General features: G+C 43.4%; 1 protein-coding gene across 2 annotated transcripts in view; it reads right to left on the bottom strand.

The window, feature by feature from the left end:
- Positions 1–137: 137 nt before the first annotated feature.
- LOC139532758 (E3 ubiquitin-protein ligase HECW2-like) overlaps positions 138–17796 on the bottom strand; it is a 68639-nt gene continuing 50980 nt past the window's right edge. For both annotated transcript variants that reach the window (XM_071330764.1, XM_071330765.1), the window contains exons 24-30: positions 12214–12312; positions 10926–11055; positions 10642–10788; positions 10127–10241; positions 6067–6152; positions 5720–5832; positions 138–4329 (exon numbers count right to left, since the gene is read on the bottom strand). In XM_071330764.1, coding sequence (XP_071186865.1) covers positions 4218–4329; positions 5720–5832; positions 6067–6152; positions 10127–10241; positions 10642–10788; positions 10926–11055; positions 12214–12312 — 802 coding nt within the window. In that variant the 3' untranslated portion in view covers positions 138–4217. The remainder of the gene's footprint in view (positions 4330–5719; positions 5833–6066; positions 6153–10126; positions 10242–10641; positions 10789–10925; positions 11056–12213; positions 12313–17796) is intronic.

Below are 17796 nucleotides of genomic sequence, written 5' to 3'. Positions count from 1 at the left end.
TTATGCGCAATGACATCTTACCTTTGAATTTTATTAATTTATGGAAAAAATTGCCAAAAAACGGAATACTGAATATACCACTACTAATAGAAACTTAATCCATGTTCAACTCCCAACACAAAAGACACAGAGACACATTTAATCAATTATTTTAATCGTTTTTTTTCATACAATCATAAGGAGTGACATGGAGAAAAAAGCTTTGCATAGAGTGAAGCTCTGACAAAGACACAGCCTTGAACCCCCCAGCAGACAGTATCTAATCCTAGAGTCCTGCCGGTCACAGGACCAGACAGGCAGACAGCCAGCCAGAGAGGAACAGACAGAACATTCCATTACAAAAAGGTGAAAACAACTGAAACATGGATGCAACTTTCAAATTGGTCACAATTGGTGATAATATATATATGCATGTTGTGTTGTAGTTGAAGTGTTTCTGTGAGTAAAGAAGTAGTGGCTTGGTGTGATGGGCTATCGGTTACTCAGTGATGGTGGTGAATGTGAAGACCATGGAGGTTGAGAGACCGAGACTTGGATGAAGAGAGTCAAAAGCCCCAATTAAAGCCCCAAAACATTGGTACATTCAGTGCAAATCAGGGGTCTCCAACCTTTTCTGGCATTAGATCTACTAATTTCTTTCTAGATTTTAAAATAGGCCCATTCTTCTCCTCTCCCCTGCAACTCTTCTCCGGGTCCTTGCACTACAAGAGAAAGTAGTGCACTATATTGTCTGTCAACATACCTGGTAAAATAATGGTTAATAAACAACTCTAAAATCAGAGATTTGTTGTCAGTGTTGTTTTTCCTGGTTTAAGAATTGTTTTCACTCTCAAAATTATAATTATTCATAGAGAAACAACGAAATGGGATGTTCTGAGTCCAAGTCAATTCTTTTTAGGTCTGGAAGGAAACTAACAAATGTAGATATCTTTGTGCAATTTTCCTGTAATTGCGCATCTGGCCCTTTAATTGCGAATCTGAGTGAGGAATGTGCTAGTCTAGCAATGGTTCCATACTGCTACGCATTTCATGGCATTTAATTTCAAGTTTTCAAATAACAATAGATACTCATTATATACTAATGCCAGGTAAGCCTACTTGCAATAAATATTTAATTGAAAAGGTTTTGGGGAAAGTATTTCGGTCAACTCACAAGATGGTTTATCACGTCAACTGTCTGGAGTGATGGACAAACGCACGCACCACACACACAGACAGGGGCAATATTGCTGGGAATTCATTGGCAGATATTGTTAGGTTTGGCTTTTTAACATGTCAATTTTGCGTTAATTAGATAGTAGCTGGGAGCTTGCGGTGTCTGACACTTGTGGGATTTGTTTATGACAGTTTGTCGTGGAACACGTGAAAATTGCAAGTACTTTCAGAATTGTTTGGCGAGCTACTCATAGGTAGACTGCGAGCTACTGGTAGCTCGCGATCGACCTGTTGGAGACCCCTGGTGAAAATACATAGCCTACACAGGACAGCACAATCATTCATTTGCAGACAGAGAGGGAGTCAGAATGAAAGAAAGGTGTACTGTCAGTACGTAAAAAGTTATAAGAACTTCTTGCAAGCCACCCCAGCTCATGTACAGTATTCCCATAATGCTCGCATCCACTACAAGACCATGGTGCATACCTACGAAACAGCAAGAGAAACTGTCCCTCCCTAGCTTCAGTCTTTCAGTCTATGCTCAAAAACTACACCAGAACCCGTCCCACCTAGCTACAGTTTAAGATGAATGCACTAACTGTAAATCGCTCTGGATAAGAGCGTCTGATAAATTACTAAAATGTCAAAAAATAAATGCATGTTATGCCACTGTGCACTTCCCTTTTTTTAAATTATGTTTTTAACGTAAAACATGTAATATATCTGCCCTCAGTCTCTCACTGGCCCTGGGATGATGGAAAAGAATGCAGGAAGTTGTTCTATTTCAGTCCCTTACATTCCGTTAGCTACATTCCACAGTCTCGGGATGTGATGGTGACTGGGTGGGGTCACAGCCCTAAAAACAAAGACATTGGGCGTGTTTCATGTCATTGTTATTGCAGTCGACACACTGCTCAGATGATAGTCCCTCACAACATCTGGAAAAGTATTTACCTCTCTGGAACCACAATAATATGATATACATATAATATAGTAATCGGCTAAAATGCTCAGCAGCAACGCAACTGCAAAAAAGGTGACCTGGAACGCACCCTGAGAGTAGAATATGGTGGTATCAGAAAGCAGAGTAATGCCTTCTAAGGCAGAGTATGAAGTGAAAAACATGACAAATATGTATTTGTTTCTATGACTCTTCCTTCATATTCTCATTACTCCTCGTCTTAACTTCCTAGTACTGTAGATGTGTCTGTAAAATCATATGCTCATTACTCATCGTCTTAAAACTTCCTAGTACTGTAGATGCGTCTATAAAATCATATTCTCATTACTCCTCGTCTTAAAACTTCCTAGTACTGTAGATGCGTCTATAAAATCATATTCTCATTACTAATCGTCTTAAAACTTCCTAGTACTGTAGATGCGTCTATAAAATCATATTCTCATTACTCCTCGTCTTAAAACTTCCTAGTACTGTAGATACGTCTATAAAAAACATTTCCCCCATCAAAACAGTCAGTGTAATAGCATACCATGGGCATCTGTGCTTGTATATGACTTCAACATGTTCTCTGTCACAAGTCTCTATAAAGCTATAAATGTCCCTTCACCCACACACAGATCACATTATAATTGCATGATGTGTGTGTGTGTGTGTGTGTGTCTCGACATGCAGGTTGTTAATCACCATGTTTTACTTTCATTATCACGGTCATACGAACATTTGTCATTATATGATGTTATATCGGGGTCCCAACCCCTATTGAAATAGGAACAGATCAAACCAACGTATTCAATTAGGTGCCAATCAGGATAATGTACATAAGGAGAAAAAGTAGAAGCAAGTTAAAAACAAGAGCAACAAACAACCATGACGGATTTTAAAAGTTCAGATCACCCTCTACTCTGGCAGTGTAGTTCAATGATAAAGCGACGATGACAATCAACATACTTGCAAACAATGAAAACAGCTAAAACACTGAAAGAGTGTGTGTGAGCTTGTGTCTAACATTATGGGAAAGCCAATTCAATGTAATGTCTTTATCGAACAAACCGTAGCTGAGTTTGGTTATTCGTGCTTATAGCTTGCCCTGAAGTTTGTTAAGAATGAGGCAGCCATTTTGATTTGACGAGTCATCGAGCGACGTACAAAAACGACACATTCAAGCGCATCATGTGATATCAGTCAGTACATTCAAAAACATTGTTTGTGGCCGTTACAAAAGACATTTTGCAGATAGATGAAAAGCCTGTAGAGAGAGTCCAGCTTCAGCACACAGACACCACCGCACCACGATGGGCTACTTCAGTGTTCTGTTCTAGAACACACCTGTCAGAGTGTTCAACAAGGGCAGGTCACAAAGCTGCCTGGACCTTGATTGGTTGGTTCTCTCCCTGACAGTGCAGGAGGCGTGGCCACAGCAGCTGAAGAGCACCTGTCTTGTCTTCTTTCATCTCTTCCTCTCTCCTCATCCCCTTCTCCAGGAGCAACACTGTCCTGTGATGTCCACCTCAGCCTCTCAGAAGAGCGATGTCCTGTGATGTCCACCTCAGCCTCTCAGAGGAGCGATGTCCTGTGATGTCCGCCTCAGCCTCTCTGTGAGATAAAGCATCTTTGTTTCTTCTGCTCTCCAGGAAAAGCTCGACCACCACCTGCCTTACGAGACTCCACTGGAAATCCGTATTTTAAATAATAAAACGTGATGAGCCAGCTGGAGTCTCACTCCAGGTCTTGGTTCCTTCATTGTGTGATTGGTTGGAGGCTTACGAGTCCATCTCTCCCATTGGTCTAATGGAGTAACAAGGGTGTGAGTGTTAGGGTGCTCTCCTTTGGTTTGTGTTGGCAGTGTGTCTAAGTGACTTTAACCGTCACAGTGACCCCTGACGTTGTGCAGGGGTCATACCCTCTGATAGACATCGGTCTATTCTCCTCTGTTCAGCTCACTTCAGGAAGGTGAGTGTGTATAAAGATACAACAGGGTGCCAGACAGACTAGACAGTCATCCCCTTGAACCCCTTGGGTTCCTCTACCTCTGTGATACTACAGTTCAGAGGTCAGGGTCAAAGGTCGTAGGAGGAGTGGGGGTTAAAGGTGATAGGGGTCATCACTCCAGGCCGAAGGTGCTGGTCTCCTCCACGGCAGTGAGCATCTTCTCGTGCAGCATGGAGAAGGATGGATATGGAGGGAGGTCCAGCCGGTTGAAACAGGTGTGAGCCCTGGGGAGGAGACAACCGCAAACACAGTGAAAACAACAACAATATACTGTCTGTATAATACCTTTTCATACATTATACTCAAATTGATAATATACTACATGAGTTCACTTAGCCTTACAAGTGAAGTCAGTTCCCTTACCCTTACAAGTGAAGTTAGTTCCCTTAGCCTCACAAGTGAAGTCACGTCCCTTGGCCGTACAAGTGAAGTTAGTTCCCTTAGCCTCACAAGTGAAGTCACGTCCCTTGGCCTTACAAGTGAAGTTAGTTCCCTTCGCCTTACAAGTGAAGTCAGTTCCCTTCGCCTTACAAGTGAAGTCAGTTCCCTTAGCCTTACAAGTGAAGTCAGTTCCCTTAGCCTCACAAGTGAAGTCACGTCCCTTGGCCTTACAAGTGAAGTTAGTTCCCTTCGCCTTACAAGTGAAGTCAGTTCCCTTCGCCTTACAAGTGAAGTTAGTTCCCTTGGCCTTACAAGTGAAGTTAGTTCCCTTGGCCTTACAAGTGAAGTCAGTTCCCTTGGCCTTACAAGTGAAGTCAGTTCCAAGTGAAGTCAGTTCCCTTGGCCTTACAAGTGAAGTCAGTTCCAAGTGAAGTCAGTTCCCTTGGCCTTACAAGTGAAGTCAGTTCCCTTGGCCTTACAAGTGAAGTCAGTTCCCTTGGCCTTACAAGTGAAGTTAGTTCCCTTGGCCTTACAAGTGAAGTTAGTTCCCTTGGCCTTACAAGTGAAGTTAGTTCCCTTGGCCTTACAAGTGAAGTTAGTTCCCTTGGCCTTACAAGTGAAGTTAGTTCCCTTGGCCTTACAAGTGAAGTTAGTTCCCTTGGCCTTACAAGTGAAGTCAGTTCCCTTGGCCTTACAAGTGAAGTCAGTTCCCTTGGCCTTACAAGTGAAGTCAGTTCCCTTGGCCTTACAAGTGAAGTCAGTTCCCTTGGCCTTACAAGTGAAGTCAGTTCCCTTGGCCTTACAAGTGAAGTTAGTTCCCTTGGCCTTACAAGTGAAGTTAGTTCCCTTGGCCTTACAAGTGAAGTCAGTTCCCTTGGCCTTACAAGTGAAGTCAGTTCCCTTGGCCTTACAAGTGAAGTCAGTTCCCTTGGCCTTACAAGTGAAGTCAGTTCCCTTGGCCTTACAAGTGAAGTCAGTTCCCTTGGCCTTACAAGTGAAGTCAGTTCCCTTGGCCTTATAAGTGAAGTTAGTTCCCTTGGCCTTACAAGTGAAGTCAGTTCCCTTGGCCTTACAAGTGAAGTCAGTTCCCTTGGCCTTACAAGTGAAGTCAGTTCCCTTAGCCTTACAAGTGAAGTCAGTTCCCTTAGCCTTACAAGTGAAGTCAGTTCCCTTAGCCTTACAAGTGAAGTTAGTTCCCTTGGCCTTACAAGTGAAGTCAGCACAGTAGTTTACCTGGGTAGAGAGGTAACTTTGCCCCATTTCTCCACACAGAACCTGCGGGGTCCGTTGCTGCCTCGGAGAGAGGCGAAACCCTCGTAGGGAATACTGGAGGTACCCGTCACAAACTAACAGAGCAGAAAGAAGAAGGTCGCTGTTACTCACTGTGTGTCTCTGTGTGTGTGTGTGTGTTTGTTTGTTTGTTTAAGTGTGTGTGTTTGTTTGTATGTTTGTTTGTAAGTATGTGTGTGTTTGTTTGTTAGTATGTGTGTGTCTTTGTTTGTATGTGTGTGTGTGTGTGTGTGTGTGTGTGTGTGTGTGTGTGTGTGTGTGTGTGTGTGTGTGTGTGTGTGCACCCCCACCTGTAGCAGCCTGAGTCTCTGCTCGTTGTTGAACCTCTCCACCGCCGCCCAGAACCAACGGATCACTATGTGGTTGTCATGGTAACCTGAGGGAGGCAGGAAGACAGACAGACAGACATGAGTCACTCAGCAGCCTGGCCTTTCTCTCTGGTAGGCCTAGTTACTTCAGCTTCAGCTACTCAAGCTGTTCAGACAGCTAGCTAAGGTATACTGTTATATCCTGGCCTTTCTCTCTGGTAGGCCTAGTTACTTCAGCTGTTCAACCAGACAGCTAGCTAGGGTATACTGTTATATACTGGCCTTTCTCTCTGGTAGGCCTAGTTACTTCAGCTGTTCAACCAGACAGCTAGCTAGGGTATACTGTTATATACTGGCCTTTCTCTCTGGTAGGCCTAGTTACTTCAGCTGTTCAACCAGACAGCTAGCTAGGGTATACTGTTAGATACTGGCCTTTCTCTCTGGTAGCCCTAGTTACTTCAGCTGTTCAACCAGACAGCTAGCTAGGGTATACTGTTATATACTGGCCTTTCTCTCTGGTAGGCCTAGTTACTTCAGCTGTTCAACCAGACAGCTAGCTAGGGTATACTGTTATATACTGGCCTTTCTCTCTGGTAGGCCTAGTTACTTCAGCTGTTCAACCAGACAGCTAGCTAGGGTATACTGTTATATACTGGCCTTTCTCTCTGGTAGGCCTAGTTACTTCAGCTGTTCAACCAGACAGCTAGCTAGAGTATACTGTTATATACTGGCCTTTCTCTCTGGTAGGCCTAGTTACTTCAGCTGTTCAACCAGACAGCTAGCTAGGGTATACTGTTATATACTGGCCTTTCTCTCTGGTAGGCCTAGTTACTTCAGCTGTTCAACCAGACAGCTAGCTAGGGTATACTGTTAGATACTGGCCTTTCTCTCTGGTAGCCCTAGTTACTTCAGCTGTTCAACCAGACAGCTAGCTAGGGTATACTGTTATATACTGGCCTTTCTCTCTGGTAGGCCTAGTTACTTCAGCTGTTCAACCAGACAGCTAGCTAGAGTATACTGTTATATACTGGCCTTTCTCTCTGGTAGGCCTAGTTACTTCAGCTGTTCAACCAGACAGCTAGCTAGGGTATACTGTTATATACTGGCTTTTCTCTCTGGTAGGCCTAGTTACTCCAGCTGTTCAACCAGACAGCTAGCTAGGGTATACTGTTATATACTGGCCTTTCTCTCTGGTAGGCCTAGTTACTCCAGCTGTTCAACCAGACAGCTAGCTAGGGTATACTGTTATATACTGGCCTTTCTCTCTGGTAGGCCTAGTTACTTCAGCTGTTCAACCAGACAGCTAGCTAGGGTATACTGTTATATACTGGCCTTTCTCTCTGGTAGGCCTAGTTACTTCAGCTGTTCAACCAGACAGCTAGCTAGGGTATACTGTTATATACTGGCCTTTCTCTCTGGTAGGCCTAGTTACTTCAGCTGTTCAACCAGACAGCTAGCTAGGGTATACTGTTAGATACTGGCCTTTCTCTCTGGTAGCCCTAGTTACTTCAGCTGTTCAACCAGACAGCTAGCTAGGGTATACTGTTATATACTGGCCTTTCTCTCTGGTAGGCCTAGTTACTTCAGCTGTTCAACCAGACAGCTAGCTAGGGTATACTGTTATATACTGGCCTTTCTCTCTGGTAGGCCTAGTTACTTCAGCTGTTCAACCAGACAGCTAGCTAGGGTATACTGTTATATACTGGCCTTTCTCTCTGGTAGGCCTAGTTACTTCAGCTGTTCAACCAGACAGCTAGCTAGGGTAATATGTTATATACTGGCCTTTCTCTCTGGTAGGCCTAGTTACTTCATCTGTTCAACCAGACAGCTAGCTAGAGTATACTGTTATATAATGGCCTTTCTCTCTGGTAGGCCTAGCTACTCCAGCTGTTCAACCAGACAGCTAGCTAGGGTATACTGTTATATACTGGCCTTTCTCTCTGGTAGGCCTAGTTACTTCAGCTGTTCAACCAGACAGCTAGCTAGGGTATACTGTTATATACTGGCCTTTCTCTCTGGTAGGCCTAGTTACTCCAGCTGTTCAACCAGACAGCTAGCTAGGGTATACTGTTATATACTGGCCTTTCTCTCTGGTAGGCCTAGTTACTTCAGCTGTTCAACCAGACAGCTAGCTAGAGTATACTGTTATATACTGGCCTTTCTCTCTGGTAGGCCTAGTTACTTCAGCTGTTCAACCAGACAGCTAGCTAGGGTATACTGTTATATACTGGCCTTTCTCTCTGGTAGGCCTAGTTACTCCAGCTGTTCAACCAGACAGCTAGCTAGGGTATACTGTTATATACTGGCCTTTCTCTCTGGTAGGCCTAGCTACTCAAGCTGTTCAGACAGCTAGCTAGGGTATACTGTTATATACTGGCCTTTCTCTCTGGTAGGCCTAGTTACTTCAGCTGTTCAACCAGACAGCTAGCTAGGGTATACTGTTATATACTGGCCTTTCTCTCTGGTAGGCCTAGTTACTTCAGCTGTTCAACCAGACAGCTAGCTAGGGTATACTGTTATATACTGGCCTTTCTCTCTGGTAGGCCTAGTTACTTCAGCTGTTCAACCAGACAGCTAGCTAGGGTATACTGTTAGATACTGGCCTTTCTCTCTGGTAGCCCTAGTTACTTCAGCTGTTCAACCAGACAGCTAGCTAGGGTATACTGTTATATACTGGCCTTTCTCTCTGGTAGGCCTAGTTACTTCAGCTGTTCAACCAGACAGCTAGCTAGGGTATACTGTTATATACTGGCCTTTCTCTCTGGTAGGCCTAGTTACTTCAGCTGTTCAACCAGACAGCTAGCTAGGATATACTGTTATATACTGGCCTTTCTCTCTGGTAGGCCTAGTTACTTCAGCTGTTCAACCAGACAGCTAGCTAGGGTATACTGTTATATACACTTATTTCTGTAACAGCTCTTCCTAATTGGAAAGACATTTAAAAACATTTCCTTCTCCATCTGAATGGAACAATGGACTGTCTTTACTGCTGCCTGAGACCCAGACAGCAGCTCAAAATGACATAATGAAAGGTGCAATACATCGGGCCTCCCGGGTGGCGCAGTGGTCTAGAGCACTGCATCGCAGTGCTATGCTGCGCCACCAGAGTCTGGGTTCGCGCCCAGGCTCTGTCGCAGCCGGCCGCGACCGGGAGGTCCGTGGGGCGACGCACAATTGGCTTGGCGTCGTCCGGGTTGGGGAGGGTTTGGCCGGTAGGGATATCCTTGTCTCATCGCGCTCCAGCGACTCCTGTGGCGGGCCGGGCGCAGTGCGCGCTAACCGAGGGGGGCGGGTGCACGGTGTTTCCTCTGACACATTGGTGCGGCTGGCTTCCGGGTTGGAGGCGCGCTGTGTTAAGAAGCAGTGCGGCTTGGTTGGGTTGTGCTTCGGAGGACGCATGACTTTCGACCTTCGTCTCTCCCGAGCCCGTACGGGAGTTGTAGCGATGAGACAAGATAGTAATTACTAGCGATTGGATACGACGAAAATTGGGGAGAAAAGGGGATAAAATTAAAATTAAAAAAAAAAAAAAATAAATAAAAGAAAGGTGCAATACACAACGTTATTGCCTGTGTCTTAAATGGCACCCTATTCCCTACATAGTGCACTACCTTTGACAAGAGCTGTGCACTATATAGGGAATAGGGTGTCATTTGGGCTCCCGGTCTCCCCTCTCCCCCTGTCTCTCCCCGTCTCTTCCTCTCCCCGTCTCTTCCTCTCCCCCCTGTTCATACCTCCTCTGTAATCTGTGTTTCTCCCCGTCTCCCCCTGTCTCTTCCTCTCCCCCCTGTCTCCCCCGTCTCTTCCTCTCCCCCCTGTCTCTCCCCGTCTCTTCCTCTCTCCCCATCTCTTCCTCTCCCCCCTGCCCCCCCCCCCCCCCCCGTCTCCCCCCGTCTCTTCCTCTCCCCCCCGTCTCCCCCGGTCTCTTCCTCTCCCCCCTGTGTCTCCCCCTCTCTCCCCCTGTCTCTCCCCGTCTCTTCCTCTCCCCCCTGCCCCCCCCCCCCTGTCTCCCCCGGTCTCTTCCTCTCCCCCCTGTTCATACCTCCTCTGTAATCAGTATTGCTCCTCCAGTCCACCAGGTCTATCTCAGCGGTGCCAGCTATCACCAGCTCCAGCTCCCTGGCATCAAACACTGACACCAGCCTGGAATCCACCACCTGCATGACACAGCACAGGGCATCCAGGCTACAAACCATGACCACAACCTTTGTTGTCGTTTGTATCTCAGTTGGTAGAGGCTGGCTCTTGTAACGGTGCTGGGTTTGATTCCCGGCACCACCCATATGTAAAATGTATACACGTATGACTGTAAGTCGCTTTGGATAAAACAGTCTGTTAAATGGCATGTATTATTATTACAAACACAACAACAACAAACTCAATCCCATTATACAGTCTTCCAATCACATCCTATCACATACAGCCTTTAGCTACATCTTGCCCAATTAGAATTCAGTTGTTGTTGATGTCTGTGAGCAGGAAGTTGCCCCAGTGTGTATGATGATACTGCTGAGTCTACCTTTATCAGAATCTGTACCAGGAGATATTAGATGGTACCTCATAGAAGCCCCGGACCAGACTCTCTGTCTGTTGAACCACTCCTCTCTCGATACGCCACTTCACCATGCGCTCAATGTACTCCTTCTTATTCTTCTCTGACACTGGGATGTTGGCCCCGCCCGGCTTCAGCTCTCTCTCTGTGATCTACACACACAGTACATACACATGAGCTTTATATCACACACACACACACACACACACACACACACACACACACACACACACACACACACACACACACACACACACACACACACACACACACACACACACACACACACCTGTCCGAACACCTCCTCATTGACAGTGAAGGTGAGGTCCAACATGTCCTCGATGTCGTTGTCCTTCATCCACTGGAGACTCTGGTGGAACTCCTCATCCAGATACTCCAGATCACTCAGCTCACATAGGCTATAGCAGAGTAGAGTAGAGTAGAGCAGATTAGATTAGAATAGAGTAGAGTAGAGTAGAGTAGAGCAGAGCAGAGTGGAGTAGAGTGGAGTAGAGTGGAGCAGAGTGGAGTAGAATAGAGTAGAGCAGAGTAGAGTAGAGCAGAGTAGAGTAGATCAGAGTAGAATAGAGTAGAGCAAAATAGAGTATAATAGAGTAGAGCAGAATAGAGTATAATAGAGTAGAGCAGAGTAGAATAGAGCAGAATAGAGTAAAGCAGAGCAGAGTAGAGTAGAGTAGAATAGAGCAGAATATAGTATAATAGAGTAGAGCAGAGTAGAATATAGCAGAGTAGAGCAGAGTAGAATAGAGCAGAATATAGTAGAGCAGAGTAGAATAGAGTAGAATAGAGTAGAATAGAGTAGAGTAGAGCAGAATAGAGTATAATAGAGTAGAGCAGAGTAGAGTATAATAGAGCAGAGTAGAATAGAGTAGAGCAGAATAGAGTAGAATAGAGTAGAGTATAATAGAGTAGAGCAGAGTAGAGTAGAATAGAGCAGGGTAGAGCAGAGTAGAGTAGAGCAGAATAGAGTAGAGCAGAATAGAGTAGAATGGAGTGGAGTAGAATAGAGCAGAGTAGAATAGAGCAGAGTAGAGTAGAATAGAGTGGAGCAGAGTAAAGTAGAGTGGAGTAGAGTAAAATAGAGCAGAGTAGAGTAAAATATAGTATAATAGAGTAGAGCAGAATAGAATAGAGTATAATAGAGCAGATTAGAATAGAGCAGAATATTATAGAGTAGAGTAGAGCAGAATAGAGTATAATAGAGTAGAGTATAATAGAGTAGAACAGAATATAGTAGAATAGAGTAGAGTAGAATGGATTTAGGCAGGAGGTCAGTTAACTCTACTAATCTACATAACCACATGTCTGGTACAGTCTTAAAATATCAGAAAAATACTCTCTAGTTGTATAGTGTAATGCCCTATATTCAACACTGGACCACAGCTGTTTTCATTGTTCCCCTGTAATCAGGGACTGATTTAGACCTGGGACACCAGGTGTGTGCAATTAACTATCATGTAGAACAGAAAACTAGCAGGCGCTGGACCTTGTAGGGCCAGAGTTGAATACCCCTGGTGTATAGCTAGAATTAGACAGTCCAGGTGGTGGATACGTACATGCGCAGCAGGCCCTTATAGAAGGGTCTAGTGAAGAAGGCATCCAGTAGGTATTGGTGGATCAGAGCCAGGCCCAGGATACGCCCACTGAAACGGAACCTGTACAGGGAAGGAGAGAGAGAGAAGATACTTAGATTAGAAATGTTATGACCCAGGTCCTAGTATAGACAACAGATGTTATTACCCAGGTCCTAGTATAGACAACAGATGTTATTACCCAGGTCCTAGTATAGACAACAGATGTTATTACCCAGGTCCTAGTATAGACAACAGATGTTATTACCCGGGTCCTAGTATAGACAACAGATGTTATTACCCAGGTCCTAGTATAGACAACAGATGTTTTTACCCAGGTCCTAGTATAGACAACAGATGTTATTACCCAGGTCCTAGTATAGACAACAGATGTTATTACCCAGGTCCTAGTATAGACAACAGATGTTATTACCCAGGTCCTTGTATAGACAACAGATGTTATTACCCAGGTCCTAGTATAGACAACAGATGTTATTACCCAGGTCCTAGTATAGACAACAGATGTTATTACCCAGGTCCTAGTATAGACAACAGATGTTTTTACCCAGGTCCTAGTATAGACAACAGATGTTATTACCCAGGTCCTAGTATAGACAACAGACGTTATTACCCAGGTCCTAGTATAGACAACAGACGTTATTACCCAGGTCCTAGTATAGACAACAGACGTTATTACCCAGGTCCTAGTATAGACAACAGACGTTATTACCCAGGTCCTTGTATAGACAACAGATGTTATTACCCAGGTCCTAGTATAGACAACAGATGTTATTACCCAGGTCCTAGTATAGACAACAGATGTTATTACCCAGGTCCTAGTATAGACAACAGATGTTATTACCCAGGTCCTAGTATAGACAACAGACGTTATTACCCAGGTCCTAGTATAGACAACAGACGTTATTACCCAGGTCCTAGTATAGACAACAGACGTTATTACCCAGGTCCTAGTATAGACAACAGACGTTATTACCCAGGTCCTTGTATAGACAACAGATGTTATTACCCAGGTCCTAGTATAGACAACAGATGTTATTACCCAGGTCCTAGTATAGACAACAGACGTTATTACCCAGGTCCTAGTATAGACAACAGACGTTATTACCCAGGTCCTAGTATAGACAACAGACGTTATTACCCAGGTCCTAGTATAGACAACAGACGTTATTACCCAGGTCCTAGTATAGACAACAGACGTTATTACCCAGGTCCTTGTATAGACAACAGACGTTATTACCCAGGTCCTAGTATAGACAACAGATGTTATTACCCAGGTCCTAGTATAGACAACAGACGTTATTACCCAGGTCCTAGTATAGACAACAGACGTTATTACCCAGGTCCTTGTATAGACAACAGATGTTATTACCCAGGTCCTAGTATAGACAACAGATGTTATTACCCAGGTCCTAGTATAGACAACAGATGTTATTACCCAGGTCCTAGTATAGACAACAGATGTTATTACCCAGGTCCTAGTATAGACAACAGACGTTATTACCCAGGTCCTAGTATAGACAACAGACGTTATTACCCAGGTCCTAGTATAGACAACAGACGTTATTACCCAGGTCCTAGTATAGACAACAGACGTTATTACCCAGGTCCTAGTATAGACAACAGACGTTATTACCCAGGTCCTTGTATAGACAACAGATGTTATTACCCAGGTCCTAGTATAGACAACAGATGTTATTACCCAGGTCCTAGTATAGACAACAGATGTTATTACCCAGGTCCTAGTATAGACAACAGATGTTATTACCCAGGTCCTAGTATAGACAACAGACGTTATTACCCAGGTCCTAGTATAGACAACAGACGTTATTACCCAGGTCCTAGTATAGACAACAGACGTTATTACCCAGGTCCTAGTATAGACAACAGACGTTATTACCCAGGTCCTTGTATAGACAACAGATGTTATTACCCAGGTCCTAGTATAGACAACAGATGTTATTACCCAGGTCCTAGTATAGACAACAGATGTTATTACCCAGGTCCTAGTATAGACAACAGACGTTATTACCCAGGTCCTAGTATAGACAACAGACGTTATTACCCAGGTCCTAGTATAGACAACAGACGTTATTACCCAGGTCCTAGTATAGACAACAGACGTTATTACCCAGGTCCTTGTATAGACAACAGATGTTATTACCCAGGTCCTAGTATAGACAACAGATGTTATTACCCAGGTCCTAGTATAGACAACAGATGTTATTACCCAGGTCCTAGTATAGACAACAGATGTTATTACCCAGGTCCTAGTATAGACAACAGATGTTATTACCCAGGTCCTAGTATAGACAACAGATGTTATTACCCAGGTCCTAGTATAGACAACAGATGTTATTACCCAGGTCCTAGTATAGACAACAGATGTTATTACCCAGGTCCTAGTATAGACAACAGATGTTATTACCCAGGTCCTAGTATAGACAACATATGTTATTACCCAGGTCCTAGTATAGACAACAGATGTTATTACCCAGGTCCTAGTATAGACAACAGATGTTATTACCCAGGTCCTAGTATAGACAACAGATGTTATTACCCAGGTCCTAGTATAGACAACAGATGTTATTACCCAGGTCCTAGTATAGACAACAGATGTTATTACCCAGGTCCTAGTATAGACAACAGATGTTATTACCCAGGTCCTAGTATAGACAACAGATGTTATTACCCAGGTCCTAGTATACACAACAGATGTTATTACCCAGGTCCTAGTATAGACAACAGATGTTATTACCCAGGTCCTAGTATAGACAACAGATGTTATTACCCAGGTCCTAGTATACACAACAGATGTTATTACCCAGGTCCTAGTATAGACAACAGATGTTATTACCCAGGTCCTAGTATAAACAACAGATGTTATTACCCAGGTCCTAGTATAGACAACAGATGTTATTACCCAGGTCCTAGTATAGACAACAGATGTTATTACCCAGGTCCTAGTATAGACAACAGATGTTATTACCCAGGTCCTAGTATAGACAACAGATGTTATTACCCAGGTCCTAGTATAGACAACAGATGTTATTACCCAGGTCCTAGTATAGACAACAGATGTTATTACCCAGGTCCTAGTATAGACAACAGATGTTATTACCCAGGTCCTAGTATAGACAACAGATGTTATTACCCAGGTCCTAGTACAGACAACATATGTTATTACCCAGGTCCTAGTATAGACAACAGATGTTATTACCCAGGTCCTAGTATAGACAACAGATGTTATTACCCAGGTCCTAGTATAGACAACAGATGTTATTACCCAGGTCCTAGTATAGACAACAGATGTTATTACCCAGGTCCTAGTATAGACAACAGATGTTATTTCCCAGGTCCTAGTATAGACAACAGATGTTATTACCCAGGTCCTAGTATACACAACAGATGTTATTACCCAGGTCCTAGTATACACAACAGATGTTATTACCCAGGTCCTAGTATAGACAACAGATGTTATTACCCAGGTCCTAGTATAGACAACAGATGTTATTACCCAGGTCCTAGTATACACAACAGATGTTATTACCCAGGTCCTAGTATAGACAACAGATGTTATTACCCAGGTCCTAGTATAGACAACATATGTTATTACCCAGGTCCTAGTATACACAACAGATGTTATTACCCAGGTCCTAGTATAAACAACAGATGTTATTACCCAGGTCCTAGTATAGACAACAGACGTTATTACCCAGGTCCTAGTATAGACAACAGATGTTATTACCCAGGTCCTAGTATACACAACAGATGTTATTACCCAGGTCCTAGTATAGACAACAGATGTTATTACCCAGGTCCTAGTATAGACAACAGATGTTATTACCCAGGTCCTAGTATAGACAACAGATGTTATTACCCAGGTCCTAGTATAGACAACAGATGTTATTACCCAGGTCCTAGTATACACAACAGATGTTATTACCCAGGTCCTAGTATACACAACAGATGTTATTACCCAGGTCCTAGTATAGACAACAGATGTTATTACCCAGGTCCTAGTATAGACAACAGATGTTATTACCCAGGTCCTAGTATACACAACAGATGTTATTACCCAGGTCCTAGTATAGACAACAGATGTTATTACCCAGGTCCTAGTATAGACAACAGATGTTATTACCCAGGTCCTAGTATAGACAACAGATGTTATTACCCAGGTCCTAGTATAGACAACAGATGTTATTACCCAGGTCCTAGTATAGACAACAGATGTTATTACCCAGGTCCTAGTATACACAACAGATGTTATTACCCAGGTCCTAGTATACACAACAGATGTTATTACCCAGGTCCTAGTATACACAACAGATGTTATTACCCAGGTCCTAGTATACACAACAGATGTTATTACCCAGGTCCTAGTATAGACAACAGATGTTATTACCAAGGTCCTAGTACAGACAACAGATGTTATTACCCAGGTCCTAGTATAGACAACAGATGTTATTACCCAGGTCCTAGTATAGACAACAGATGTTATTACCCAGGTCCTAGTACAGACAACAGATGTTATTACCCAGGTCCTAGTATAGACAACAGATGTTATTACCCAGGTCCTAGTATAGACAACAGATGTTATTACCCAGGTCCTAGTATAGACAACAGATGTTATTACCCAGGTCCTAGTATAGACAACAGATGTTATTACCCAGGTCCTAGTATAGACAACAGATGTTATTACCCAGGTCCTAGTATAGACAACAGATGTTATTACCCAGGTCCTAGTATAGACAACAGATGTTATTACCCAGGTCCTAGTATAGACAACAGATGTTATTACCCAGGTCCTAGTATAGACAACAGATGTTATTACCCAGGTCCTAGTATAGACAACAGATGTTATTACCCAGGTCCTAGTATAGACAACAGATGTTATTACCCAGGACCTAGTATACACAACAGATGTTATTACCCAGGTCCTAGTATAGACAACAGATGTTATTACCCAGGACCTAGTATAGACAACAGATGTTATTACCCAGGACCTAGTATACACAACAGATGTTATTACCCAGGTCCTAGTATAGACAACAGATGTTATTACCCAGGTCCTAGTATAGACAACAGATGTTATTACCCAGGACCTAGTATAGACAACAGATGTTATTACCCAGGTCCTAGTATAGACAACAGATGTTATTACCCAGGTCCTAGTATAGACAACAGATGTTATTACCCAGGTCCTAGTATAGACAACAGATGTTATTACCCAGGTCCTAGTATAGACAACAGATGTTATTACCCAGGTCCTAGTATAGACAACAGATGTTATTACCCAGGTCCTAGTATAGACAACAGATGTTATTACCCAGGTCCTAGTATAGACAACAGATGTTATTACCCAGGTCCTAGTATAGACAACAGATGTTATTACCCAGGTCCTAGTATAGACAACAGATGTTATTACCCAGGTCCTAGTATAGACAACAGATGTTATTACCCAGGTCCTTGTATAGACAACAGATGTTATTACCCAGGTCCTAGTATACACAACAGATGTTATTACCCAGGTCCTAGTATAGACAA

The sequence above is a fragment of the Salvelinus alpinus genome, chromosome 10 (assembly GCF_045679555.1).
Source record: "Salvelinus alpinus chromosome 10, SLU_Salpinus.1, whole genome shotgun sequence".
NCBI lineage: Eukaryota > Metazoa > Chordata > Actinopteri > Salmoniformes > Salmonidae > Salvelinus > Salvelinus alpinus.
This window is presented reverse-complemented; position numbering and strand designations above follow the sequence as displayed.